General features: G+C 47.3%; 2 protein-coding genes across 2 annotated transcripts; one reads left to right on the plus strand and one right to left on the minus strand.

Moving 5' to 3' along the window:
• The first annotated feature begins 2,055 nt into the window (after positions 1-2,055).
• On the plus strand, positions 2,056-7,893 carry LOC137315201 (beta-1,3-galactosyltransferase 5-like). Its single transcript, XM_067980079.1, has 3 exons — positions 2,056-2,178; positions 4,172-4,859; positions 7,874-7,893. The coding sequence occupies exons 1-3, from the start codon at positions 2,056-2,058 to the stop codon at positions 7,891-7,893; spliced, it is 831 nt and encodes a 276-aa protein (XP_067836180.1).
• Positions 7,894-9,641: 1,748 nt separating this feature from the next.
• On the minus strand, positions 9,642-24,670 carry LOC137315216 (beta-1,3-galactosyltransferase 5-like). Its single transcript, XM_067980091.1, has 2 exons — positions 24,462-24,670; positions 9,642-11,892 (listed from the first exon to the last, which is right to left on the minus strand). Exons 1-2 carry the CDS (start codon positions 24,567-24,569, stop codon positions 10,954-10,956), a joined length of 1,047 nt encoding a protein of 348 aa, XP_067836192.1. The 5' UTR covers positions 24,570-24,670; the 3' UTR covers positions 9,642-10,953.
• Between the last annotated feature and the right edge of the window lie 1,034 nt (positions 24,671-25,704).

The following is a 25,704-nucleotide window of genomic DNA, read 5'->3' on the forward strand; positions in this document are numbered from 1 at the left end:
GTACAGTGAACAGACATTTAATACAGGACTCGGGACAGTGAACAGACATTTAATACAGGACTCGGGACAGGGAACAGACACTTCATACATAAATCGGGACAGGGAACAGACATTTAATACAGGACTCGGGACAGTGAACAGACATTTAATATACGACTCGGGACAGGGAACAGACATTTAATACAGGACTCGGGACAGGGAACAGACATTTAATACACGACTCGGGACAGTGAACAGACATTTAATACACGACTCGGGACAGTGAACTGACATTTAATACAGGACTCGATACAGGGAACAGACATTTAATACAGGACTCGGTACAGGGAACAGACACTTAATACAGGACTAGGGACAGGGAACTGTCATTTAATACAGGACTCGGTACAGTGAACTGCCATTTAATACAGGACTCGGGACAGGGAACAGACACTTAATACAGGACTCGGGACATGGAACAGACATTTAATACAGGACTCGGTACAGTGAACAGACATTTAAAACATGACTCGGGACAGGGAACAGACATTTAATACAGGACTCGGGACAGGGAACAGACACTTCATACAGGACTCGGTACAGGGAACAGACACTTAATACAGGACTCGGTACACTGAACAGATATTTAATACAGGACTCGGGAGAGGGAACAGACATTTAATACAGGACTCGGGGCAGGGAACAGACATTTAATACAGGACTCGGGACAGGGAACAGACATTTAATACAGGACTCGGGACAGGGAACAGACATTTAATACAGGACTCGGGACAGGGAACAGACATTTAATACATGACTCGGGCAGGGAACAGACATTTAATACAGGACTCGGGACACGGAACAGACATTTAATACAGGACTCGGGGCAGGGAACAGACATTTAATACAGGACTCGGGACAGGGAACAGACATTTAATACAGGACTCGGTACAGTGAACTGACATTTAATACAGGACTCGGGACAGGGAACAGACATTTAATACAGGACTCGGTACAGTGAACAGACATTTAATACAGGACTCGGGACAGTGAACAGACATTTAATACAGGACTCGGGACAGGGAACAGACACTTAATACAGGACTCGGGACAGGGAACAGACATTTAATACAGGACTCGGTACAGTGAACTGACATTTATTACAGGACTCGGGACAGGGAACAGACATTTAATACAGGACTCGGTACAGTGAACAGACATTTAATACAGGACTCGGGACAGTGAACAGACATTTAATACAGGACTCGGGACAGGGAACAGACACTTCATACATAAATCGGGACAGGGAACAGACATTTAATACAGGACTCGGGACAGTGAACAGACATTTAATATACGACTCGGGACAGGGAACAGACATTTAATACAGGACTCGGGACAGGGAACAGACATTTAATACACGACTCGGGACAGTGAACAGACATTTAATACACGACTCGGGACAGTGAACTGACATTTAATACAGGACTCGATACAGGGAACAGACACTTAATACAGGACTAGGGACAGGGAACTGTCATTTAATACAGGACTCGGTACAGTGAACTGCCATTTAATACAGGACTCGGGACAGGGAACAGACACTTAATACAGGACTCGGGACATGGAACAGACATTTAATACAGGACTCGGTACAGTGAACAGACATTTAAAACATGACTCGGGACAGGGAACAGACATTTAATACATAACTCAGTACAGTGAACAGACTTTTAATACATGACTCAGTACAGTGTACAGACATTTAATACACGACTCGGTACAGTGAACAGACATTTAATACACGACTCGGTACAGTGAACAGACATTTAACACCGGAATCGATGCAGGGAACAGGCAGAGAAAGCAGGATCAGAGAGGTAAACGCGTGGCTAGAGAAACGGTGCAGGAGGGAAGGCTTCAGATTCCAAGAGCATTGGGACCAGTTCTCGGGCAGAAGGAATCTGGTCAACATATATGGGTTGCACCTCAACAGAGCTGGGATCAATGTCCTCGTGGGGTGGTTAACGAGAGCCGTGGGGAAATTGACAAGTGAATGGGCACCAGGATGAAACAATGGAGACGAGAAACAAGGTTTACAGAGGACTAGGAGAGACAAACAGCACTCGAGTAAAGGGTAGTTCAGAAATAGGATGGATCAAGCAGATGGCAAATGTGAGGCAGTGCAAGAATGGACAGGTAAGGGTATGTTTGAGCAAGAGCCCATGAAAATACGATGCGTACATCATTTTACTAAGCTGCTGGCAATGAAAATGTAAAAACTAAAATTCTGTGCTGTAGATTTAGGCAATGTTTGTAAAGGAATTTCGTGATAATGCTTCGTAGTAGAGATCAACTATTCATCGTCGACCAATCGTACCTTAGTCACCGCGGTAAAGAATTTAGCCTGTTGAGCTAAGGCCCTCAAATCTCCCACTCATCGATCTGACAATAACCAATCAACCTCATCTTTCATGGACTTGTTATGTTCGAAAAACGACGTCACCTTTCGAGGCTCCGGGTGCAAGGGTCGGGCTGGTACCGAATATAAGACCAGTGTAAGTACAGGTGATTGTAAGGGGTCAGTCGGAGAGGAAGAAGATTCAAAGAAGAAGGAAACACCCGAGCAGGTCGAGCATCTCTACTCAGAAGCGAATGGAGTCATTTTTTTCCGTTCCTATAATTATGGCGTGAGCGTTGTAATTATTTTATTTTGTGCTTGGTTTGATCACCTCAATAAAGAACTCTTCACCATCCACAAGGTGTCAGGGTCGGATTTATTACAGGAGTCTAAGATGGGTTTAGAGTGCATGTGCATAAATGCAAATAACGCAGGATATGGTTACGGTAGAACAGTGATTATGTTACTGGACTAGTAATCGAGAGGCCTAGGGTAATGATCTGGCGACATGAATTCAACTCCTGCCATGGTAGCTGGGGAATTTAAATTCAGCTAATTAAATAAAATCTGGAATAAAAAGCAAGTATCAGTAATGGTGACCATGAAACTACCGCACTGTCACAAAAATTCATCAGGTTCACTAATGTCCTTTATGAAAAGAAATCTGCCTCGTCACCTGGTCTGGCCTATAAGTGACTTCAGACGCACAGCAATGTGGTTGAATCTTAATCGCCACCTGAAATGGCTTAGAAAGCTACTAAGTTGTACAAAACCGCTTAAAAAAGTCATAATAAGTTTAAAACCGGATGGATCACCCGGCATCGGACCACTGGGCACCAGACACGGCAAAGTCAAAAAACCAAGCCCAGTCAACACGGCAAAATCTTCCTCACTAACATCTGGGTGGTTGTGCCAAAAATTGGGAGAGATTTTCCACTGACTCTTCCAGCAACAACCTAACAAAGCCATACTCACAGAATAATACCTATCATCCAACGTCCCGGACTATTCCATCACCGTCCCTGGGTATGTCATGTCCAACTGGCCAAATAGATCCACCGGAGGTGGGGGCACAATGGAATACATTCAGGAGGGAGAGGCCCTGGGAGTTCTCAACAATGACTGTGGACCCCAGGAAGTATCATGGCGTCAGGTCAAAAAAAGGCAAGGAAACCTCCTGCTGATTGCCACCGACCGCTGTCCATTGGCTGATGAATCAGTACTCCTCCATGTTGAGCACCACTTGGAGCAAGTATTGAGGGTAGCAAGGGCACATAATGTACTCTGGGTGGGGGACTTCAATATCAATCACCAAGGTTGGCTCGGTAGCACAATTACTGAACGAGTCTTGAGGACATAGCTGCCAGACTGAGCCTGCGGCAAGTGGTGAGAGATTTAATTGAGGTGTATAAAGTTATAAGGGACATAGATAGTTTGGAGAGGGAGGACCTATCTCCCTGAGCAGAGATATCAAAAAAAATGGGCAAAGTTTTAAAGTAATTGGTAGAAGGATGAGAGGGGAGTTGAGGAGAATTTTTTTGACCAAGATGGTGGTTGGGGTACGGAACTCACTGCCTGAAAGGGTGGAAGAGGCAGAATAACTTATCATATTTAAAAATCACTTGTATATGCCCTGGAAGTCTCATAATCTGCAATGCTACGGATCAAGTGCTGGACGGTGGGATTCGGCTGGATCGCTCTTTTTCGGCCGGCACAGAGAGGATGGGCCGAATGGTCTCATTCTGTGCCCTAAATTTCTCTGATTATATGATTCTGATGCCCTTCTTACAGATGAGTCCCAGGAAGGCAAGATGCCACCTGTTCAGCTCTCTTTCTGTTCGACTCATTCTGGTTTGGAAAGGAGTACATCATTCCCAATGGATCGTTCGGAAGGATGTAGATTTCACCTCAGGCCAACTCAATGGTTTCCTGGCGATTCCTGACTCCCGGTGCGACACCGACCCTCCATTTTTGAACATACTGGTGACCACGAGACATGAGCAGCTGGAGGAACGGGCTGACATCCGGGAGACCTGGGGCAAAGAGAGACTGATTGGGGAGAGACGGATTTGTACATATTTCCTCCTGGGTTACGATGGTGCTCACCAGTCAGATATCGAGAGAGAAAATCACCTCCACAAGGACATAATTCAGAGCAATTTCACCGACACCTATTACGACCTGACGATCAAAGTGTTAATGAGCATGGAATGGGTTCACCGTTTCTGCTCTTCAGCGGTTTCCGTCATGAAGACAGACTCAGACATGTTTGTGAAAAACAATTACCTGACCAAGCTCCTGTCGGTGAAGAATCCACACAATTTTTTCAGTGGAGTTGTGTTTAATAATTGGGGCCCAATAAGGAATAAAAATAGCAAATTTTACGTTAGTGAGGAGGAATATCCAAAGCACAAGTTCGCCTGTGCCATCAATAAAGCCGATCAGCACCCCCGGCATCTGAATCGCATTCTCCCAGAACGTTTGTCTCTCACTGGATTGGCCTTCCTCCATCTCTGCCTTTCTCTGTTTCTCTCTCCATGTTTACCTGTGCTCCTCTGGACCAATCACATTCTCTCAGTGTTTCTCTGCTCCTACATCCTTTCACAATATTTCATGTGACTATCTGCTCTTCTCACTACTCACAGACACCCTGTGGAATATAATGTGGTAAAATGTGAAGTCATCCACTTTGGAAGGAAAAATAAAACAGCAAAATATTATTTAGTTCGAGAAATACTACAAAATGCTGCTGTACAAAGGGATCATGGTGTCCTCGTACATGAAACTTAAAAAGCCAACAGGTAATCTGGAAGGTGAATAGAATATTGCCTTCATTTCTCGGGGGATGGAGAATGATAGCAGATAAGTCATGCTACAACGTTACAGGGTGCTGATGAGACCACACGTAGAGCACTGCGTACAGTTCTTGTGCCTTTATTGAAGGAAGGATGTACTTGCATTGGAGGCAGTTCATAGAAGGTTCACTAGGTTGATTCCGGATACCGAAGGTTTGTCTTAAGAGGGAAGGTTGAATAGAATGAGTCTATACTCTTTGCAGTTTAGACAAATGAGAGCAGATCTTATTGAAACATAAACGATTCTGAGGAGAGTCGATAAGGTAGATGTTGAGAGGATGTTACCCCTCATGGGGGAATCCAAAACTCAGGGGCATATTGTCAGAATATGGGTTCGCCCGTTAAAGGCGGAATTGAGGGGGAACTTCTTCTCCCAGAGGGTCGTGAATCATTTCCCCAAAATAGCTGTGGAGGCTGAGTCATTGAATACATTACAGGCTGAGTTAGACACATTTTTGATCAGCAAGGGAGTCAAAGGGTATGGGAAAAAGGCGGGAAAGTGGAGTTGTGGTAAAAATCAGATCAGCCATGATCTGAGAAGAGCAGAGAAATATTGAGGGACAGTGAGTGGTGATTGCAGCAGTCGCACACAGGAAAGACCGTGAAAAGGATAGAGGAGCAGTGAGACACAAGGAGCCTGTGAATGTTGAGACGAGTCGAGGGCTAAAAGGAGTCTTTAAATGACGAGAGAAGGAGAGAGACACAGGGTGTGTGTGAATGGTGAGAGGAGGAGAGCGAGTCAGGGAGTCTTTAAGTGGCGAGAGAAGCTACTTGGAGAAATACTATAAAATGCTGCGGTGCAGAAGGATCTGGGTGTCCTCGTACATGAAACACAAAAAGTCAACATACAGGTGCACCAGTTATTCTGGAAGGCAAATGGAATGTTATTTCTAGGGAGATGGCGCAAAAAAACAGTGAAGTCATGCGACAAATTTACAGGGTGCTGGTGAGACCACACCTGGAGTACTGCGGACAGTTCTGGTGTCCTTAATTAAGGAAGTGTATACTTGCATTGGAGGCAGTTCAGGTTCACGAGGTTGATTCCAGGTATGGAAAGATTGTCTTATGAGCAAACATTGAACAGGTTGGCTGTATAGTCATTGGAGTTTACAAGAATGAGAGGAGGTCTTATTGAAACATATAAGGTTCTGAAGGGACTCGATTGGGTGGATGCTGAGAGGTTGTTACTCCTCATAGGGGAATCTAAAACTAGGGGGCATGTCCTCAGAGTAAGAGGTCGCCCGTTTATGGCGGAAATGAGGAGAAATTTCTTCTCCCAGAGGGTCGTGAATCTTTGGAATTCTCTACCCCAAAAATTGGAGGCTGAGTCCGTGAATACATTCAAGGCTGAGTGAGACACATTTTTGATCAGCAAGGGAGTCAACGGATATTGGGAAAGGGAGGGAAAATTGAGTTGAGGTAAACATCAGATCATCCATGATCTCATTAAATGGCGGAGCAGGCTCGAGGGGCCAAATGGCCTACTCCTGTTCCTATCTCTTATGGTCTTATGAACTGTGTCTCTCTGCTCGTCTCACCACTTACCGACTCCCCGTGTCTCTCTGAACCTCTCAGCACTCACAGACTCCCTGTGTCTTCCTCCTCCTCTCACAACTCACAGGCTCCATGTGTCTCTCTGCTCCTTTCACGATTCACATATTCCTCGTGTCTCTCTGCTCCTCTCACCATTCACATGCTCCCTCTGACTCTCTGCTTCTCGCACCACTCACGGACTCCCTGTGACCCTTATCACTCACAGATTCAGTGTGTCTCTCTGCTCCTCTCGCCATTCAAAGCATCTCTTTGCCTTTCTGCTCCTGTCCCCACTCACAAACTCCCTGTGTTTCTCTGCTCCTCTCACCACTCACAATGTCCCTGCCTCACTTTGCTCCTCTCACCACTCACGGACTCACTGTGTCTCTCTGAATACATTTGTTGTGTCCTTGTCTCTCCAATATTCATTCTCAGAGCACATGTCATTCTCGAGCTCTGCTTTTGCCTCTCAACTTTCACGTCCCTTCTTCCATTTCATTTTCTCTCTCAGTTAGTGTCTCTACCTTTCTCTCCTCTCCTTAAATAAATGGACACCTTTAGCTGACATAATTATGGGATAGCTCTTGAAACTGAGGTTTCATTCTAACCCTGCAGCACGAACACATAATATTTCAGGATGATCCCTCTCACAGGACCAGGGCGGCACTTTGACCCCAGCCAGCCACCGAGATTCACATCCTCTAACTCAGAAATACACAAGTGAAATGAACGGGGAGAAGAGGTTTCCTGTCAGTAAAATGCCTGAAACATCAGGAAACAGTACCAGACAGCTGGTCAACACTGACATCAGTCGCTGTAATGAATACAATGATACCCAGATCTGTGGATTAATTGTTTGATCAACTAGAGATCCCGGGGTCCAGGCTGAGCGGGGCCATTTTCCCTTCTCTCATTGATGGTTCTTATTGGACACGTGTGATCTGGGTGGATTTTGCACTCTGTCAGGCTGCATGTTCTTTCAGACAGGCATCCGACTGGAAATATGGAGCTAGCGGCCGTGTGAGCTTTGTTGTTTCAGGGGTATAACTCTTTCCATCCCAGTAAAATTAAGTATTGATTGCTGATTCTCCGTTCTTCTTTCCAGTCTCCTTTCGTTGCTCGTAATTTTAATAATCACGCCTGGAATAAACGTTGCACATGGGTTGAATTGCAGCCCGTTTGCTTGCTGCCAATTTGTGTGTTTGTTTACTGCAATACCCCGAATACATTAACTTTTGAATTGTATGAAGTGCAGAGCAGTTTAGTGTAGATGCGGCACAAACACACTTCTGGGTTACCTTTCGGATGATGGAGAATTGTCAGCTCGTTTCCTTGTAGATTGTTCTTTGATGGTGTATTCAGCTTGTAAAGATCATGAGTACGGGTTGGACACAACAAGTAAAAGATAACTGACGTTAGGGTCCAGAGGAACCTCGGGCATACATTAAGGAACTGCCAACCATTACTCGTTAACTCATGTCAGGTAAAAGGAGTAAAGAAGGAATTTATTTCCGTCGAAGTAAACTCACCTCAGTCCTACATCATCTGGAATCTGTTGTCGTGACGGGGAATTGGAATGCTATCTCCCTCTGTAAAAATAATATTACTTTCATCTCAACTCCTGCAAAGGATCTGCCCGCTCTGGTCTGTCTGATTAACCCTCTGTGAACGATCTCCAGCTAATGTGTTTGACGGGGTTTCAATGCTCCCTTCTGTCAGTTACCCTGTACATGAATAAACCCCGTTTAGTTATTTAGCCTGTTGTGAACTCTGTTTAATGTGGTTTCACATCTCACTCACACTGCGCCCTTCTGTGAATTGCTCTGCACATGAATAAGTCCGTTTGATCTTTATCCGGTTGTGAACCTTGTACGGTGCAACAAAATTCTCCCTTTTCTCAAACGATGAGGGCGGTTCTGGTGTCGATCCACACGATCCAGGAATAATACAAGGGGAATGGTGCGACCTGCGCAAAGTGCCCTCGATTACTTTAACAATCCGGTGGGAAATCGGTGAAACCTTTAAAATGCTTGAAAGATAAAACGAACAAAGTTATATACAGCAGCTTAACCACAGCTTCTCTACCCGAGCTGCGCTGAGCTGGTGGATGTGAGTCCAGTGTGATATTGGCCGCACACAATTTTTCTTTTATGATTCTTTCATGGGTTGTGGGCGTCGCTGGCAAGGCCACCATTTATGCCCATCCGTAATTGCCCTTGAGAAGGTGGGAGTGAGCCGCCTTCTTGAACCGTTGCAGTCCGTGTGGTGAACGCCCGAGATACCACTCCCGGCCTCTGCTGATGTTGATCTCACCCCGCGTGATACTGAGCCGAGCACAGTTCAGGAAGGGCCCAGGTAACTTCCTCGGACCGTGCTGAGTTACCGATGGTTCGAGCCCAAGTGCCCCTCTGGTCCTGTGAGAGGAATCACCCTCCCATATTCTCACTGTAATTTCAAGCCTCGGTAGATGGTTGGGGTCCAAGTGCCCCTCTGGTCCTGTGAGGGGAATCACTCTGCCGTATTCTCACTGTAATTTCAAGCCTCGGTAGATGGTTGGGGTCCAAGTGCCCCTCTGGTCCTGTGAGGGGAATCACTCTGCCGTATTCTCACTGTAATTTCAAGCCTCGGTAGATGGTTGGGGTCCAAGTGCCCCTCTGGTCCTGTGAGGGGAATCACTCTGCAATATTCTTACTGTAATTTCAAGCCTCGGTAGATGTTTGGGGTCCAAGTGCCCCTCTGGTCCTGTGAGACGAATCACTCTGCTATATTCTCACTGTAATTTCGACCTGTTTAACTTCTCATTAACCCTGAGCTCTTTTGCTGTTGCAATGTTAGTTACCCGTGAACTTGATGGATCACTGGACACGCTTGAGTAAAGCAGACAGGCTTTAATTAAACACAACAACCCATTATCGGACAGAACCGCTCCCAGTGGACGGAGACCTCAGAAGAGGAAGGATTAAATTCCTATTAATAACTGCGGCGATATTATCCCCAAAAGTAACACGCGATGACGGTCCCTTAATCAGGAACCTTACAGATTCTGTGATCGTGCTACAGGGTGATCATGAAACCTCAATTTGAAGATCTACCCCATAATTATGTCGGCTTAAGGGGCACATTTGTTTAATATCGGTACAAGTAAGGAGAGAAAGGAAGTGACACAGACTGAGAGAGAAAATGAAAACGAAAACAAGGGAAGTGGAAGTTGAGAGGGAAAGGGAGAGATGTCTATGAATTGTGGGTGGAGCAGAGAGACACAGAGAGTCTGTTAGTGATGAGAGGAGCAGAGAGGCAAGGGGAATATGCGAGTTGGGAGAGGTTCAGAGAGATACAGGAAGTCTGCGAATGTGCAGAAGGGCAGGGAGACGCAGGGAGTCTGTGATTGGTGAGAGGAGGAGAGAGTCACGGAGTCAGTGAATGGTGAGAGCAGCAGAGAGAAAAGGGGAGTCTGTGAATGGGGAGAGGTGCAGAGAGACACGGGGAATCTGTCGGTGTGAGAGGAGAAGAGACACATTCAGTCTGAGTGTGTTGACAGGAGCAGAGAGAGACAGTTAAGCTGTGAATGGAGAAAGAAGCAGAGAGACATAGGGAATCTATGAATGGTGAGGGGGAGAGCAACACTGGGTGTCTGTGAATGATGAAAGGAACAGAGAGACACAGGGAGTCTGTGAATAGTGAGGGAAGGAGAGAAACACAGGGAGTCTGTGAATGGTGAGAGCAGCACAGAGACATAGTGAATTTGTGAATGGTGAGAGCAGCAGAGTGACACAAGGAGTCCGTGAGTGGTGAAAGGAGCACTGATAGAGATAGAGAGAGTAGCAGAGAAAGACAGAGATGGAGTAAGGGAAATCCATCAATAGAAAAATATACTGGGAGAATGAGATTCAGAGTGAATAAAAGTTTACAGAGTCTTGAATAAAAGGGCGTACATAGAGTTCTCGACTAGGGTATTCACAGCTCACCATGTTTCCCAGAATGGCACTAGCAGTCGGCCAGAGGTGCTGGGCCGCTTAATGATGGCACAGGGCAACTCGACCCCCTCTCTCTGTCCCACTGATGGTGATTGACCAGCAGCTCGAACACCCGAGGGAAACGTTCCACATCATCATCTTCATTCTACGTGCAGGCAAGATGGACCGATTGGCCTCCTTCTGTGCTGTCTGATTCCATGACTCTACAATTCTAAGAACATCCTGCATCTGTTGAGTCTTCCAGTTCTTTCCAATAGAGACGGTTCTCAAAAGGTCTAACCCAGTGTGAGGTCACTATGCTCCGAAATCTGCACACTGAAAATGGAACCTTGCCAGTGGAGAAGACTTCCCTGGAACTCAGGCTGACCTGGGAGACTTGAAGTTTGGCCAGGTACAACCCAACGAAAACATCTTCCAGTTTGAGGAAAGGAACATCCCTCGAAATATTCCAGATCGCTCCCGCCAAGTCACCGGAAAAGACATAACCTGTCCCAGAGCAAAATGTCGGATACTTTGAATGAGGATATTCCTCCTCACTAACATAAAATTTGCTATTTTTATCCCTTATTGGGCCCCAATTATAGAAGACAACTCCACTGAAGAAATTGTGCGTATTCTTCACCGACAGGAGCTGGGTCAGGTAATTGGTATTCACAAACATGTCTGAGTCTGTCTTCATGATGAAAACTGCTGAAGAGCAGAATCGATGAACCCATTCCATTCCCATTAACACTTTGATCGTCAGGTTGTAATAGGTGTCGGTGAAATTGCTCTGAATTATGTCCTTGTGGAGGTGATTTTCTCTCTCGATATCTGACTGGTGGGCACCATCGTAACCCAGGAGGAAATATGTACAAATCCGTCTCTCCCCAATCCGTCTGTCTTTGCCCCAGGTCTCCCGGATGGCGGCCCGTTCCTCCAGCTGCTCATGTCTCGTGGTCACCAGTGTGCACAAAAATGGAGGGTCGGTGTCGCACCGGGAGTCAGGAATCGCCAGGAAACCATGCAGTTGGCCTGAGGTGGATTCTGCATCCTTCTGAATGATACGTTGGGAATGATATACTCTAATTATCAAAATGTAAACCGGAATGAGTAGAGCAGATAGAGAGCAGAGCAGGAGCAGGTAGTATTTTAGCTTCCTGAGATTCATCTGCAAAACAAGGGCATCAGAATATGAATGGCCAATGTACACAATTAATCAGGAAAATTACTGAATTCAAACAAGAATATAGTTGAGCAAAATAAACAAAATAAAACTAAGGGCGATACAGAGTAAAGCTCCCTCTACACAGCCCCATTAAACACTCCCGGGGCAGGTACAGGGTTAGATACAGAGTAAAGCTCCCTCTAAACAGCCCCATTAAACACTCCTGGGGCAGGCACAGCACGGGTTAGATGCAGAGTAAAGCTCCTTCTGCGCTGTGCCATCAAACACTCCAAGGGGAGATACAGCACAGGGTAGATAAAGAATAAAGTCCCATCTGCACCGTCCTATGAAACACTCCCGGGGCACATGGAGCACGTGTTAGATACAGAGTAAAGCTTCCTCTACACTGTCCCATCAAACCCTCCCAGGGCAGATACAGCACAGGTACAGAGTAAAGCCCACACTTCTTGATATCTGTCACTTCCCCAAAACTCTTTCAGTCCAGCTTCGATCTTGTGCTGTGAATCTTGCAATTACACCCAGGTATCATGTTTGCGATTGAAAGCTCAGAAATACAAGCTCACAAAATTTTGAGAACAGGTCCCGTGATCCCTGAAAATACAGAATGACCTGCAGCCTGAATCCTACCGGCTCTGTGTCCCCCGCGCCCTCAGCATGTCGATGGCTTCGTTGAATGATGCTTTGGGGGCGTCCCAGAACAACCAATCACTCTTTCGTCCTGTGATCACGCCTGACACCCATAAAACAACGTTGGTTGCTCATTGCGACTGTATCTAAATTGCTCCGACTATCGATTCCCTGCAGGTATCTAATTCACCTTTGCTCCTCGTGTCCCTCCCTGTGTAAACATTATTTAACTTTTATGTGCACTGTTACACAGGTTCGAATCGCTGCTGACTCTCACTGCGGTACTGGTTTCACGGGCACAGCTCGTGTTCTGATACAAGAGCCTTGTTCTTCGTTGCGGGGCCAGATGGTGAGTATTGGCAGGGTATTTTACCATGTATGGAGCATCACAGCTGGGCTCAATGAGGCCAAGGATGGATCCTGGGCCGTCCCACTCTGTGTGGCTCAGGAACACACATGATAAAATCACCTAACATCAGAAGCCAAGGATAGACCCTGGGCCGGCCCGCTCTGTGGGGTTCAGTAACACACAGGGTAAAATCAGCGAACATCAGCGGCCAAGGATGGACCCTGGGCCCTCCCGCTCTGTGTGGTTCAGTAACACACTGGATAAAATCAGCTAAAATCAGGGGACAAGGATGGATCCTGGGCCGTCCCGCTCTGTGTGGTTCAGTAACACACTGGATAAAATCAGCTAAAATCAGCGGACAAGGATGAATCCTTCGCCGTCCCGCTCTGTGTGGCTCAGGAACACACTGGATAAAATCAGCCAACATCACAGGCCAACGATAGATCCTGGGCCGTCCCGCTCTGTGTCGCTCAGAAACACACTGGATAAAATCAGCTTTCATCAGAGGCAAAAGATGGAGACTCGTCCATCATTAATTAACCGGCTTCTGAAGTTACGCACTGATCCAACAGTGATCCAACCAACTTCCATTCTGGAGCTTCGGGCTCAGTTGCCAAATATCTCTGCACTTCGCTAAACTTAAATCAAAGGCTTCTGTACTCGAAAGGGGCCAGTTCTGTTTCCAACAGCAAAGCAGTGCTTAAATTAATTTAAGTAACTGTAGTTTGAGAAGCACAAATTCGAACATACGGTGACGCTCCCACTTCAAGGCTCGCAGGAGGAGAAAGCCAGAGACAGTCTCTCGCATATTGTATCGAAGATTCTGAATCATGCCAGTCCATTAAAAAAGCCAATAGTTGTGACATGAGTTGGAAACTATTGCGTGGTAAGAGACAGAGAGTAGGGATAATGGGACTGCACTGTGATTGACGGGATGTGAGAAGTGATGTTCCCCAGGGTTTTGTACTGGAGCCGCAGCTTTTCACCATCTACATCAATGACTTGGATGAAGGACGATAGAGTTGTACATCGAAATTTGTAGATGACAAGGCGCAGTAATTAATGTAGATGAGAGGAAATACAAAATGAAGTAGACGGGCTAATTGAATGGGCATAACTTTGTTCGATGAAATTTAATGTGGTGAAGTTTAAGGTGATCCATATCCACAAGAAATAGAAATAGGAACATTTTCTTAATTGCAAGAGATTAAGAATTGTGGAAGAGGAAAGGGATTTGGGTGTCCAGTTACACGTGACACTAATAGTTAGTGCACAGGTAAAAAAAAAGAATCAGAGAGGATAATGGGATCATAGAACCAGACAGCACAGGCCACTCGGCCCATCGTGCCTGTGCAGGATTTTTGAAAGAACTAAGCAATTAATCACACTCCACAACTCTTTCCTCTTAGCCCTGCAATTTTCCCCCATCAAGTATGTGTCCAATTCCCTTTTAAAAGTTACTATTGAATTTGCTTAAACCACCCTTTCAGGAAGTGCAATCCAGCTCATCATAACTCACTGTGTAAAAAAATGTCTCCTCATCTCTCCTCTGGTTCTTTTGCCAATTATCTTAAACCTGTGTCCTCTGGTTACTAATCCTCCGACGAGTGTTCGTAGTTGCTCAACATTTACTCTATCAAAACCCCTCATATTTTGGACATCTCTATTAAATATTTCTCTGCTCCAAGGAGAACAACCCCAGCTTCTCCAGTCTCTCCACGTAACTGAAGTCCCTGATCACTGATTCCATTCTGGTCCATCTCCTCCGTACCCTCTCACGCCATCTGTCTCTAGCCCATCCGTCTGTCACCCATCCGTCTGCCCCGCGTCCGTCACTCTGCACAAGATAAGAGCTCATGATGTTGGGGGTAATATATTGGCATGGATCGAGGATTAGCCAAATAACAGAAAACAAAGAGTCGGGATAAAAGTGTTATTTTCAAAATGGCAATCTGTAACTTGTGGGGTGCCGCAGGGATCAGTGATATTTACAATATATATAAATGACTTGGATGAAGGAACAGAATGTCTTGTGGCCAAATTTGCTGATGATACAAAGATTGGTGGAAAAGCAAGTTGCGATAAGGTCACAAAGTGTCTGCAAAGGGATATTGATTGCTTAAGCAAATTGGCAAAAAATGGCAGATGGAATATAAAGTGGGAAAATGTGAAGTCATCCACTTTGGGAGGAAAAATAAAAAATCTAAATATTATTTGAATGGAGAAATATTACAAAATATTTTTTACAGAGGGATCTATGTGTCCTCGTACATGAAACACAAAATATCAACATACAGGTGCAGCAGATAATCCGGAAGGCGAACGGAATATTGGCCTTTATTTCTCGGGGCATGGAGTATAAAATCAGGGAAGTCATGCTACAACTGTACAGGATGTTGGTGAGACCACACCTGGAGCACTGCGTACAGTTCTGGTGCCCTTATTTAAGGTAGGACATACTTGCATTGGAGGCAGTTCAGAGAAGTTTCACTCGATTGATTCTGAGCATGGAACGGTTGTCTTATGAGGAAAGCTTGAACAACTTGGGTCCATAATCATTGGTGTTTAGAAGAATGAGAGAAGGTCTTATTGAAACATACAAGATTCTGAGGGGACTCGATTGGGTAGATGCTGAGAAGAAGTTACCCCTCATGGGGTATCTAAAACTAGGGGCATAATTTCAGGATAAGGGGTCGCCCGTTTAAGACGGAAATGAGGAGGAATTTCTTCTCCCAGAGGGTCGGGAATGTTTGGAATTCTTTACCCATAAAAGCTGTGGAGGCTGAGTCATTGAATACATTCAAGGCTGAGTTCGACAAATTTTTGATCAGCAAGGGAGTCAAAGGATCTGGGGAAAGGGTGGGAAAGTGGAGTTGAGGTAAAAATCAGATCAGCCATGATCTCACTAAATGGCGGAGCAGCTTCGAGGGGACGAATGGCCTACTCCTGCTCCTTTCTCTTATGGGCTTATAGTCTCCCCATCGGTCTCTCTCCATCCGTCGTCCCCATCCATCTCCCCACAATCCATCTCAACCTAATCCATCTCTCCCCATCCACATCTCCCCCATCTACCTCTCCTCTTCCATCTCTCCCCAACCGCATCTCCCCCATTGATCTCACCACAATCCCTCTCTCCCCATCCGTCTCTCCCCATCCCTCTCTCCCCAACTGCCTCTCTCCATCTTTCTTTCCCCATCCGTCTCTCCCCATCCGTCTCTCCCAATCCGTCTCTCCCCCATCCGTCTCTCCCCCATCCGTCTCTCCCCCATCAGTCTCTCTCCATCTTGCTCACCCCCTTCCGTCTCTCTCAATCCGTCTCCTCAATCCGTCCAATTCCATCTGCATCTCTCCATCCATCTTTCCCCATCGGTCTTTCCAATAAGCCTCTCCCTCATCCGTCCCTCCGATCCTTCTCTCCCCATTCGTCTCTCTCCATCCATCTCTCCGCATCCATCTCTCTCCACCCGCCTCTCACCCTACGTCTCTCGCCATCTGTCTCTCCCCATCTATCTCTTATTCAGCCGCCTCTCCCTATCCACCTCTCCTCAACATCTCTCCCCATCCATCTTTCCACAATCCATCTCTCCTTTATCCATCTCTCGCCCACCTGTCTCTCTCCATCCGTCTTTCCCATCCGTCCTTCCTCGTCCGTCTCTCCCCATCTGTCACTCCTCATCTTCTCTCCCCATCCCCCATTCCCCATCTGGCTCTCCCCCAAACATCTCACCCACACCCGTCTCAACTCCATCCGTCTCTCCAATTCATCTCTCCCCACCCATCCCATCCCATTCATATCTCCCCATCCGTCTCTCACCAATCCGTCTCTCAACAATTCGTCTCTCCGTCATCCATCTCTCACCGATCCACTTGCCACTTTTTTGCCCGGCTGAGCGGTCCATTGATATCTTCCTGCAGTCCACAGCTTTCCTCCTCACTATCAACCACACGGCCGATTGTTGTATCATCTGCAAACTTCTTAATCATGCCCCCTATATTTAAGTCCAAATAATTAATATACAGCGACAGTCAGTATCTGTGGTGGTGGGAGGAGGGAGAATGGAAAGTTCAATATAAAGTAATCACTAATGTTCCCAGAGTTACTGTTAAATGTGAAGGGTCAAACTTGGTTGCTTTTCACTAAAGCCCCTCTCGGGGGAGCGATTGTTTTTTAAGTACAGGTGCCACCTCCATGTGGCAGGGAATATTTCATCTCAGCGTTCGTTGAACCTTGAAGCACAGGAGGCGGCCATTCAGCCCATCGTGCGTGTGTCGTTTCATTGAAAGAGCTATCCAATTAGTCCCATTCCCCTCCTCTTTCCGCATAGCTCTGCCAAATTTTGCCCTTTATGATTTTATCAAATTTATTCTCAAAAGTCACCATTGAATCTGCGTCCACCCCCTTTTATGCTGTGTATTCCAGATCATAACATCTCGCTGCAGAAAAAAAAAATCCACATCATCTCCCCGCTCTGATTCTTCGGTCAATTAGTTTAAATTTGTGTCCTCAATGACCTTCCTCACTGTGGAAACAATATCGCCTTCTGAACTATATCAAAACCCACTGTATAAAACCACCACAGCAGGACTCGAATCAGCAATCGTCTGATAACACCACAATTCAGCACCAAAGATTAGACACCTTATCCATTAGGCCATAAGGCCACTGACGAGTTTTAAAAAAAACTGTATTGAAGAGAATTCTGAGCAGTTTCAGGGCCATTGGTCTCCAGGATGAAATTTCTCCTCATCTCAGTCCTGAATGACCGACCCCTTATTCTGAGACTGTTACCACTGATTCTAGATTCCCCAGCCAGGGGGAAACATCCTCCTTGCATCTACCCCGTTGAGCCCTGTAAGGATTTTGCATGTTTCAATTAGATCACCTCTCATTCTTCGAAACTCTATAGAATATAGGCCTGGTCTACTCAATCTCTTCTCATACGACAATCCCGGCATCCCAGGAATCAGTCTGGTGAACCTTCGTTGCATTCCATCTATGGCAAGTATAAGCTTTCTGAGGTAAGGAGACCCAAACTGTAAACAATACTACAGGTGCGGTCTCACCAAGGCCCTATATAATTGCATTAAGATATTTTTACTCTTGTACTCAAATTCTCCTCTGATAAAGGCCAACATAATATTTTCATTACTAATTGCTTGCTGCACCTGCATGTTTGCTTTCAGTGACTCATATACAAGGACACCCAGGTCCCTTTGAACATCAACATTTCCCAACCTCTCACCATTTAAAAATACTCCACATTTCTGTTTTTCCTACCAAAGTTGGATAACTTCACATTTTCCACATTATATTCAATCTGTCATGTTCCTGCCCACTCACCTAACCTGTCTATATCCCCCTGAAGCCTCTTTGCATCCTCCTCACAATTCACATTCCCACCCAGTTTTGTGACATCAGCAAACTTGGAAATATTACATTTGGTCCTCTCATATCCAAGTATCGATTCCCGCTGTTCCCCACTAGTAACATTCTGCCAACCTGAAAGACCCGTTTACTCCTACTCTCTGTTTTCTGTCTGTTTACTAATTTTCAATCCATGCCAATATATTACCCCAATTCCATGTGCTCTAACTTTGATCACCAACCTCCTGTGTGATACCTTATCGAAAGCCTTCTGAAAATCCAAATACACCAATCCACTGATTCCCTTATCTATTCTATTAGTTACATCCTCAAAGAACTCCAATAGGCTTGTCAAACATGCTTTTCCTTTCATAAATCCATGTTGACACTGTCAAATCCTATTATTATTTACTAAGTGTCCTGTTATCACATCCTTAGTAATAGATTCTAGCACTTTTCCTACAACTGATGTCGGGCTAACACGCTTGTAGTTCCCTGTTTCCTCCCTCTCTCCTTTCTTAAATTGTAGGGTTACATTTGCTACCCTCCAATCTGCAGGAACCATTCCAGAATCTGTAGAATTTTGGAAGATAACAACCAATGTCTCCACTATCTCTATGGTCACCTCTTTCAAAACCCTAGGATAGAGATCATCAAGTCCTTGGGATTTATCAACTTTCAGTCCCAATAATTTCTCTAATACTATTTTTTTAATATTACTAATTTCTTTCAGTTGCTCATTTGCGCCAGACCCTTGGTTCACTTGTATGTCTGGAAGGTTTTTTGTGTCTTCTTCAGTGAAGACAGACACAAACATTTATTTCATTTCTCTGCCATTTCCATATTCCCCATTTTAAATTCTCCCGTCTCTGTCTATAACGGGTCCACGTTTGCCTCCGCCAATCGTTTCCTTTTTACATACCTATAGAAGATTTTACAGTCCGTTTTTTATGTTTCTCGCTAATTTACCCTCATATTCTATTTTCCCTTTCTTTATCAATTTCTTGGTTCTCCATTGCTGACTTCTATAATGTTCCCAATCCTCAGGTTTACTGCTTTTTCTGGCAAGTTCATATGCCTCTTTCTTTGATTAAATACTAACTTTAATTTCTCTCTTTAGCCACGGTTGGACCACATTTCCTGTTGGGTTTTTGTGCCTTAAGTGAATATATATTCGTTGAAAATTATGTATTAATTCTTTAAATGTTAGCCATTGCCTCTCTACCGTCGTACCTTTTAATGTAGTTCCCCACCCAACAACAGCCATCTTGCGTCTCAATCCTTTGCAGTTTCATTATTTCGATTTAAGACCCTAGTTTCGGATTGAATTACATTACTTTCAAAAATAATGAGGAATTATATCATAGTATGGTCACTCATCCCCAAGGGCTCATTTACAACAAGATTATTAACTAACCCATTCTCATTGCACGATACTAGATCTAAAATAGCCAGTTCCCTAATTGGTTCCTCAACATAGTAATCTAATGTAAGGAGTCGCACAATACCACGTTATAGTCCAATAGCTTTATTTGAAATCACAAGCATTCGGAGGCTTCCTCCTTCGTCAGGTGCCTCCGAAAGCTTGTGATTTCAAATAAAGCTGTTGGACTATAACCTCGTGTTGTAAGACTCCTTACATTTGTCCACCTCAGTCCAACACCGGCATCTCCACATCATAGTAATCTAAAAAAATCATCTCCTTTACATTCTAGGAATTTGTCCCTCACAATATGAGTGCTAATTTGGTTTGCCCAATCTATATGTAGATTAAAGTCTCCGATGATGACTGTATTGCCCTTGTTGCATGCTCTTCTAATGCCCTGCTTTATACCGTGCCCTGCATTACGACTACTGTTTGGTGGCCTGTAAACAACTCCCACCAATATTTTCTGCTCCTTGCTGTTTCTTAGCTCCACCCAAACTGATTCTACATCTGGATCTTCTGAGCAAAGAACCTTTCTCATTATTGGACTGATCTCATCCTTTATTAACAGCGCCACCCCACCTCCTTTTCCCTTTTGATTGTCCATCCTAAATGTCGAATATTCTTGAATATTCAGTTCCCAGCCTTGGTCACCCTGCAGCCACGCCTCTGCAATGGCAATTGGATCCTACCCATGCATCTCTGTTCGTGCCGTCAATTCAACTACCTTGTTGCGAATGTTGCTTACTATCAAATAAATTGCCTTTAATTTTGCCTTTTTAACATTATTTCCGATTTTGTTCTTATTTGCTTCCGCTGCCTTCCAATTTCACTTACTACTTTCTTGCCTTCCACGTCCAGCTTTGTTACTCTCCCTTCTGAATCGCCTCCAGTTTACTATCCCCCTGCCAAGTTAGTTCATTCCATCCCCAATAGCACGAGCAATCCTCCCCGCATTGATATTGGACCCAGCCCCATTGAGGTGCATCCCATCCGGCTTGAACAGGTCCCACCTCCCCCAGAACCGGTCCCAATGCTCCAGGAAACTAAAGTTCTCCCTCCTGCACCATCTCTCCACCCACGCATTCATCTGCTCTCCTCCTATTTCTATACTCACTAGCGTGTGGCACTGGGAGTAATCCGGAGATCAGTACCCTTGAGATCCTGCTTGTTAATCTCTTTCCTAACTCCTTAAACTCTGTCTGCAGGACCTCATCCCTCTTTCTACCTATGTCAGTGGTGCCGATATGTACCACGACATCTGGCTCTTCACCATAACCCCCTCCCGCCCAGAATGTTCTGCAGCTGCTCAGTGACATCCATGACCCTGGCACAAGGGAGGCAACATACGATCCTGCAATCACGTTTACAGCCGCAGTAACGCCTGTCTGCTCCCCGAACTATGGAATCCCCTCTCAGTATTTCTCACTTGTCCTTTCTCCTACCCCTTCCCCCTATACAGCTGAGTCTCCCATGGTGCTGTGGACATGGCTCTGGCTGCACTCCCCAGAGGAACCCTCTCCACCACCAGTATTCAGAACTGAACACTGGTTGGAGAGTGAGATGCCCACAGGGCATTTCTGCACTACCTGCCTGGTCCTCCTTGTCTGTCTGGCGATCACCCAGTACTTTTCAGCCTGCACTTTCTTAAGCTGCGGGCAGTCCTCTTCCTGAAACGTGCCATCCACGTAGCTCCCAGCCTCGTGGTTACAGCGTGGTGACGCCATCTGCTGCTCAATTTCTAAAATCCTGAGCTCAATCTCCTCCAGCTGACGTCACTTCCTGCACCGACAGTTGTCCAGGAAACGGGAAACGCCCTGGAGTTCCCACACAGCACAGGCCGTGCATTCGACGGGTGTGAGCTGCCCTGACACACCTTGACTTATTTGATTGTTTACCAAACATAACAAAAATAAATTAAGACTTAAACAAATACTCAATACCAAAAGAAACGCTCACCAACTACCAGCCAATCTGTTCCATTCCCTGTTATTTTTTTTTCTCTTTCTATATTTTTCTTTTTTTGTGTTTTTAGGCCACCCTTTTATAAGAGGGGAGGGTTTAGGGTGTGATTATGTGCAGGAAAACCCAAAGGAAACAAAAACAAGTGTCAAATTAAAATGTAATTATGCTGGTCCAGGATGCCCTCCAGTCCCTGCGGTGCCCACCGGTCGCGGAAAGCCTCAAGCGTTCCGGTAAAACACCACGAGCTCCATCTCCGGAGCCACCCAGTCGCGGAGAATTTCGCGGAAGAGAGGCAGACAGTCCGAGCGGCCGCCCCAAAGGGCCACGCCCAAACTGGACCTGTGGATAGCCACCTTGGACAGGCCCAGGAACAGGCCCAAGAGGACGCCCACCGATCTGCCCGCCCCCCTCCACCTCACAGGGCGGCCAAAGATCAGGAGTGTGGGACTCAAGTGCAGCCAGAACTTGAGAAGCAGCCCCCTTAACTAATCAAACAGGGGCTGCAGCCTCCCACATGCAGTGAACAAATGAAACGCAGACTCGTCCAGGCCGTAGAAAGTGCAGGCGGCCTGGGAGTCCGTGAAATGGCGTAACCGCTTATTGGACATGACTGCTCCGTGCAACACTCTCCACCCCAGATCCCCAATGGCACACGGGAGGATCCCCGAGTAGAGAGCCTTTCACTCGGGACCCCCGCCTCTGCCGGACGGCAGGATGGTACGCCAGGGCATGTCCCGGCGAGAGAAGAGGGCGAGGAAGTGGAGACTGTGCAGGAGCAGCCCGTAGAGGAAATCCCTCCGTGCAGAGCGAAATGGAACGGAGGGAATTTCCGAGAGATGGCTCAAGTTGTGGGGCACGGCCCCCAGAGGGACGATTCGGGGCCTGACGCCGATGAGGAATTCCGTCCGGACGGGGGTCAGATCGGACGGGATAGCTCGACTGCCACTTTCAACGCCCGGATTACGGCGGCCGTGCCCCCGACACTCAACGAGGACATCCGGGCAGCCAGCATGTCCGGCGCCATCCAGCCCGCCCCTTCGCCATCAAGGACGTCCCAGACTCTGGTTAACTCACCGGCCAGGGCCATGCGCTCCATTTGCCGCGTGCGGCCGAAGCCGACACCGTGGAGGAACGGATTCCTGAGCAGCGGCTCCTGCAGGACGGCCGCAAGCCCCGACGGGCGAGAGCACGGGCGGGAGGCAACCATATTCCAGACCCTGATCAGATCCTGGTAAAAGACAGGCAGCTCCTGCAATGACGTGCGGCCGCCCGGCAACATGATAAACAGGAGCTGCGTGTCGTAATTCAGGCCGTGCAGCCGGTGGAAGAAATACGTCGCCAGCGCACGCCATCTAGGAGAATCGTCAATGTACAGGTATCACTGCAGGGTCTGAAGGCAGAAAGTCGCCACCCGGGTGTGGACGCACACCAGCCCCTGACCGCCCTCCCGAAGCAGGAGACTCAGGGCCGCAGCAGCGACCCAGTGTATCCCTTTGGCCCAGATGAAGTCGATGAGCTTCTCCTGAATCTTGGCGACAAACTCAGGAGGAGGGATCAAAGTGACCAACCGGTACCACGACATGGCGGCCACCAGCTGGTTTATGACCAGCACTCGACCCCTGTAGGATAACACTCGGAGCAGTCCTGTCCAGCGTGCTCAGCGAGTGGTGACTTTGGCCTCTAGCTCTTGCCAGTTCGCCAGACAGGCTACCTTGGCAGGGCTAAGATAGACTCCCAGGTACCGGAGGTGCGTGGTGCTCCAGGCAAAAGGCCGTAGCTCCACCAGCAGGGAGTCCGCCCGCCATTGACCCACCAGGAGTCCAGAACATTTCTCCCAGTTGATCCTGGTGCAGGAATTTGCAGAGTACACCTTTTGGCACGCGTGCATCGTCCGCAAGTGACCACGAGGAGCACGTCGTCGGCGTAAGCCGAAAGGATGACCTCCATGCCCGGCTCGCGCAGAGCCAGTCCCGACAACCTCTTCCGCAAGAGGAGCAGGAAAGGCTCCACGCAGACTGTGTATGATTGGCCGGACATGGGGCATCCATGATGCACTCCTCTCCCGAAACGAAGGGACGCCGTCAAGGATTCGTTAACCTTTATCAGACACTCCGCGGTGGCGTATAGAAGTCGGATCTGGGCGACGAAATGTGACCTGAACCCGAAAGCGCACAGATCCCGAATAAGTACTCGTGAACCACCCTGTCGAACGCCTTCTCCTTATCCAGGGAAAGGAAGGCGAGCCTCAGACCAGCCCTCTGGGAATGGTGGATCAGGTCCCTGACCAAGTGGATGTTATCGTGGATCTTCCGGCCCGGGACCGTGCGGGACTGGTCGGGGTGTTTCATGTGGGCCAGCACGGTGCCAAGGCGAGCAGACATCGCCTTGGTGAAGAACTTATAATCCGTGCTGTGGAGGGAGACCGGGCGCCAGTTTTTAAGGTGACGGAGATCCCCCTTCCTTTGCAATAGGTCGACGACTGCCCTGCGCCACGAAACGGGCATCTGCCCGGTCGCCAGACTTTCCCCCAGGACCCGCGCGGAGTCGCCCCCCAGGACGTCCCAAAAGGCCCTGAGGAACTCCACGGTCAGCCCGTCCAGCCCTGGGGAAATTCCCTCTGGAGAGTTGGTGGACGGCATCGGTCAACTCTGGCAGACGCAGCAGAGCATCCCTGTTAATTTACAGTTTTATTAGCCTGGTCAATAAACTAATTTAAGTTATTAAAATTAATAAACTTACAGCGGATTTACGCTTCCAGCTTTTAATTTGATTTTACCCAATTCCCTAACTTCCAGGTAAAAAAAAACTGCAAAACTTACCAGCCAATCGCCCACCTGCTGTCCTGTGACGTCACTCCTTGTTTTTGGCTGATTCGGGCCAGCGTGAGTCATACACTGCGCACGCGCAGTCGGCAGGTAACGGCGCATGGGCACAAGACGCAGGCCCGCAACGGAAACTCCGGTCCGCGCATGCGCCGTAGATATTTAGACTGCGACAGGAAGCGGGGTCTTTTCTCGTCTCACTGACTGGGCCAGCTCCTGCCGCCTCAAGTGAGTTTCGGACTTCGAGCAGGGGCATTTATTTCGCTCCTATGGCGCCTACGCCGCTCCACTCGTTCCGCTCTCGCCGCCTCCGCTCCTCATGAATCTAGGCCTTCAAGCCGGGGCTTTTATTTCGCTCCCTCTGCCGCTCCACAAGTTCGGCTTTCGCCCCCTCCGCTGCTCATTGCGTGCAGGCCTTCAAGCCGGGGCATTTATTTCGCTCCCTCTTCCGCCTCCGCCGCTCCACTAGTTCCGCTCTCGCCGCCTCCGCTGCTCAATGAATGTAGGCCGTCAAGCCGTGGCTTTTATTTCGCTCCTTCTGCCGCCACCGCCGCTGCACTCGGTCCGCGCCGCCGCCTCCGCCGCTCCAAAGTACGGGCGGAAATTGGGGAGGTACTGGCCATAATCTTCCAAACATCTGTGGTTACGGGGGTGGTGCCAGAGAGGACTGGAGAATTGCAAACGTTACATCCTTTTTCAAAAAAGAGAATTGGATACAGACTTGAAAGGAAACATTTACAGGGCTGCGAGGAAAGGGCAAGTGAGTGGGACTCGCTGCATTGCTCTTGCAGAGAGCTGGCGCGGACACGATGGGCCGAATGGCCTCCTTCCGTGCTGTAACCTTTCTATGATTCCATGACATCGAATGATCCGGGACTGACAGCACATCCCTTTCAAACAGAGAAAGACACAGAACTCTCTCACTCTCTCTGTCTCTCACTCTGTCTGTCACTCTCTCTGTCTGTCTGTCACTCTCTCTGTCTGTCTGTCACTCTCTCTGTCTGTCTGTCACTCTCCCTGTCTGTCACTCTGTACTTGTATCACTCTGCACTTGTGTCACTCTGTACTTGTGTCACTCTGTACTTGTTTCACTCTGTACTTGTCTCACTCTGTACTTGTCTCCCTATCAGTCTGTCCCTGTCGTTATCTTTCCCCTCTCTTTCTTTCTGTCTCCGTCTATCTCTCTCTCTCTCTGCCTCCCTCTCGCTGTCTGCTGGTGTCTCTCTCTCTTTACATTTCC

The sequence above is a fragment of the Heptranchias perlo genome, unplaced genomic scaffold, assembly GCF_035084215.1.
Source record: "Heptranchias perlo isolate sHepPer1 unplaced genomic scaffold, sHepPer1.hap1 HAP1_SCAFFOLD_54, whole genome shotgun sequence".
NCBI classification, from domain to species: domain Eukaryota; kingdom Metazoa; phylum Chordata; class Chondrichthyes; order Hexanchiformes; family Hexanchidae; genus Heptranchias; species Heptranchias perlo.

What these genes read in the sequence shown, in the direction of transcription:
- LOC137315201 (XM_067980079.1), top strand. Translation starts at nt 2,056, where the DNA reads ATGGAGACGAGAAACAAGGTTTACAGAGGACTAGGAGAGACAAACAGC. An exon ending in GGCAGTGCAAGAATGGACAG is followed by an intron (nt 2,179 to 4,171) that starts GTAAGGGTATGT and finishes CCCTTCTTACAG; the next exon opens with ATGAGTCCCAGGAAGGCAAG. An exon ending in GAATCGCATTCTCCCAGAAC is followed by an intron (nt 4,860 to 7,873) that starts GTTTGTCTCTCA and finishes TCTTCTTTCCAG; the next exon opens with TCTCCTTTCGTTGCTCGTAA.
- LOC137315216 (XM_067980091.1), bottom strand. Translation starts at nt 24,569, where the DNA reads ATGCGCCGTTACCTGCCGACTGCGCGTGCGCAGTGTATGACTCACGCT. An exon ending in AGCAGGTGGGCGATTGGCTG is followed by an intron (nt 11,893 to 24,461) that starts GTAAGTTTTGCA and finishes CTTGTTTTGCAG; the next exon opens with ATGAATCTCAGGAAGCTAAA.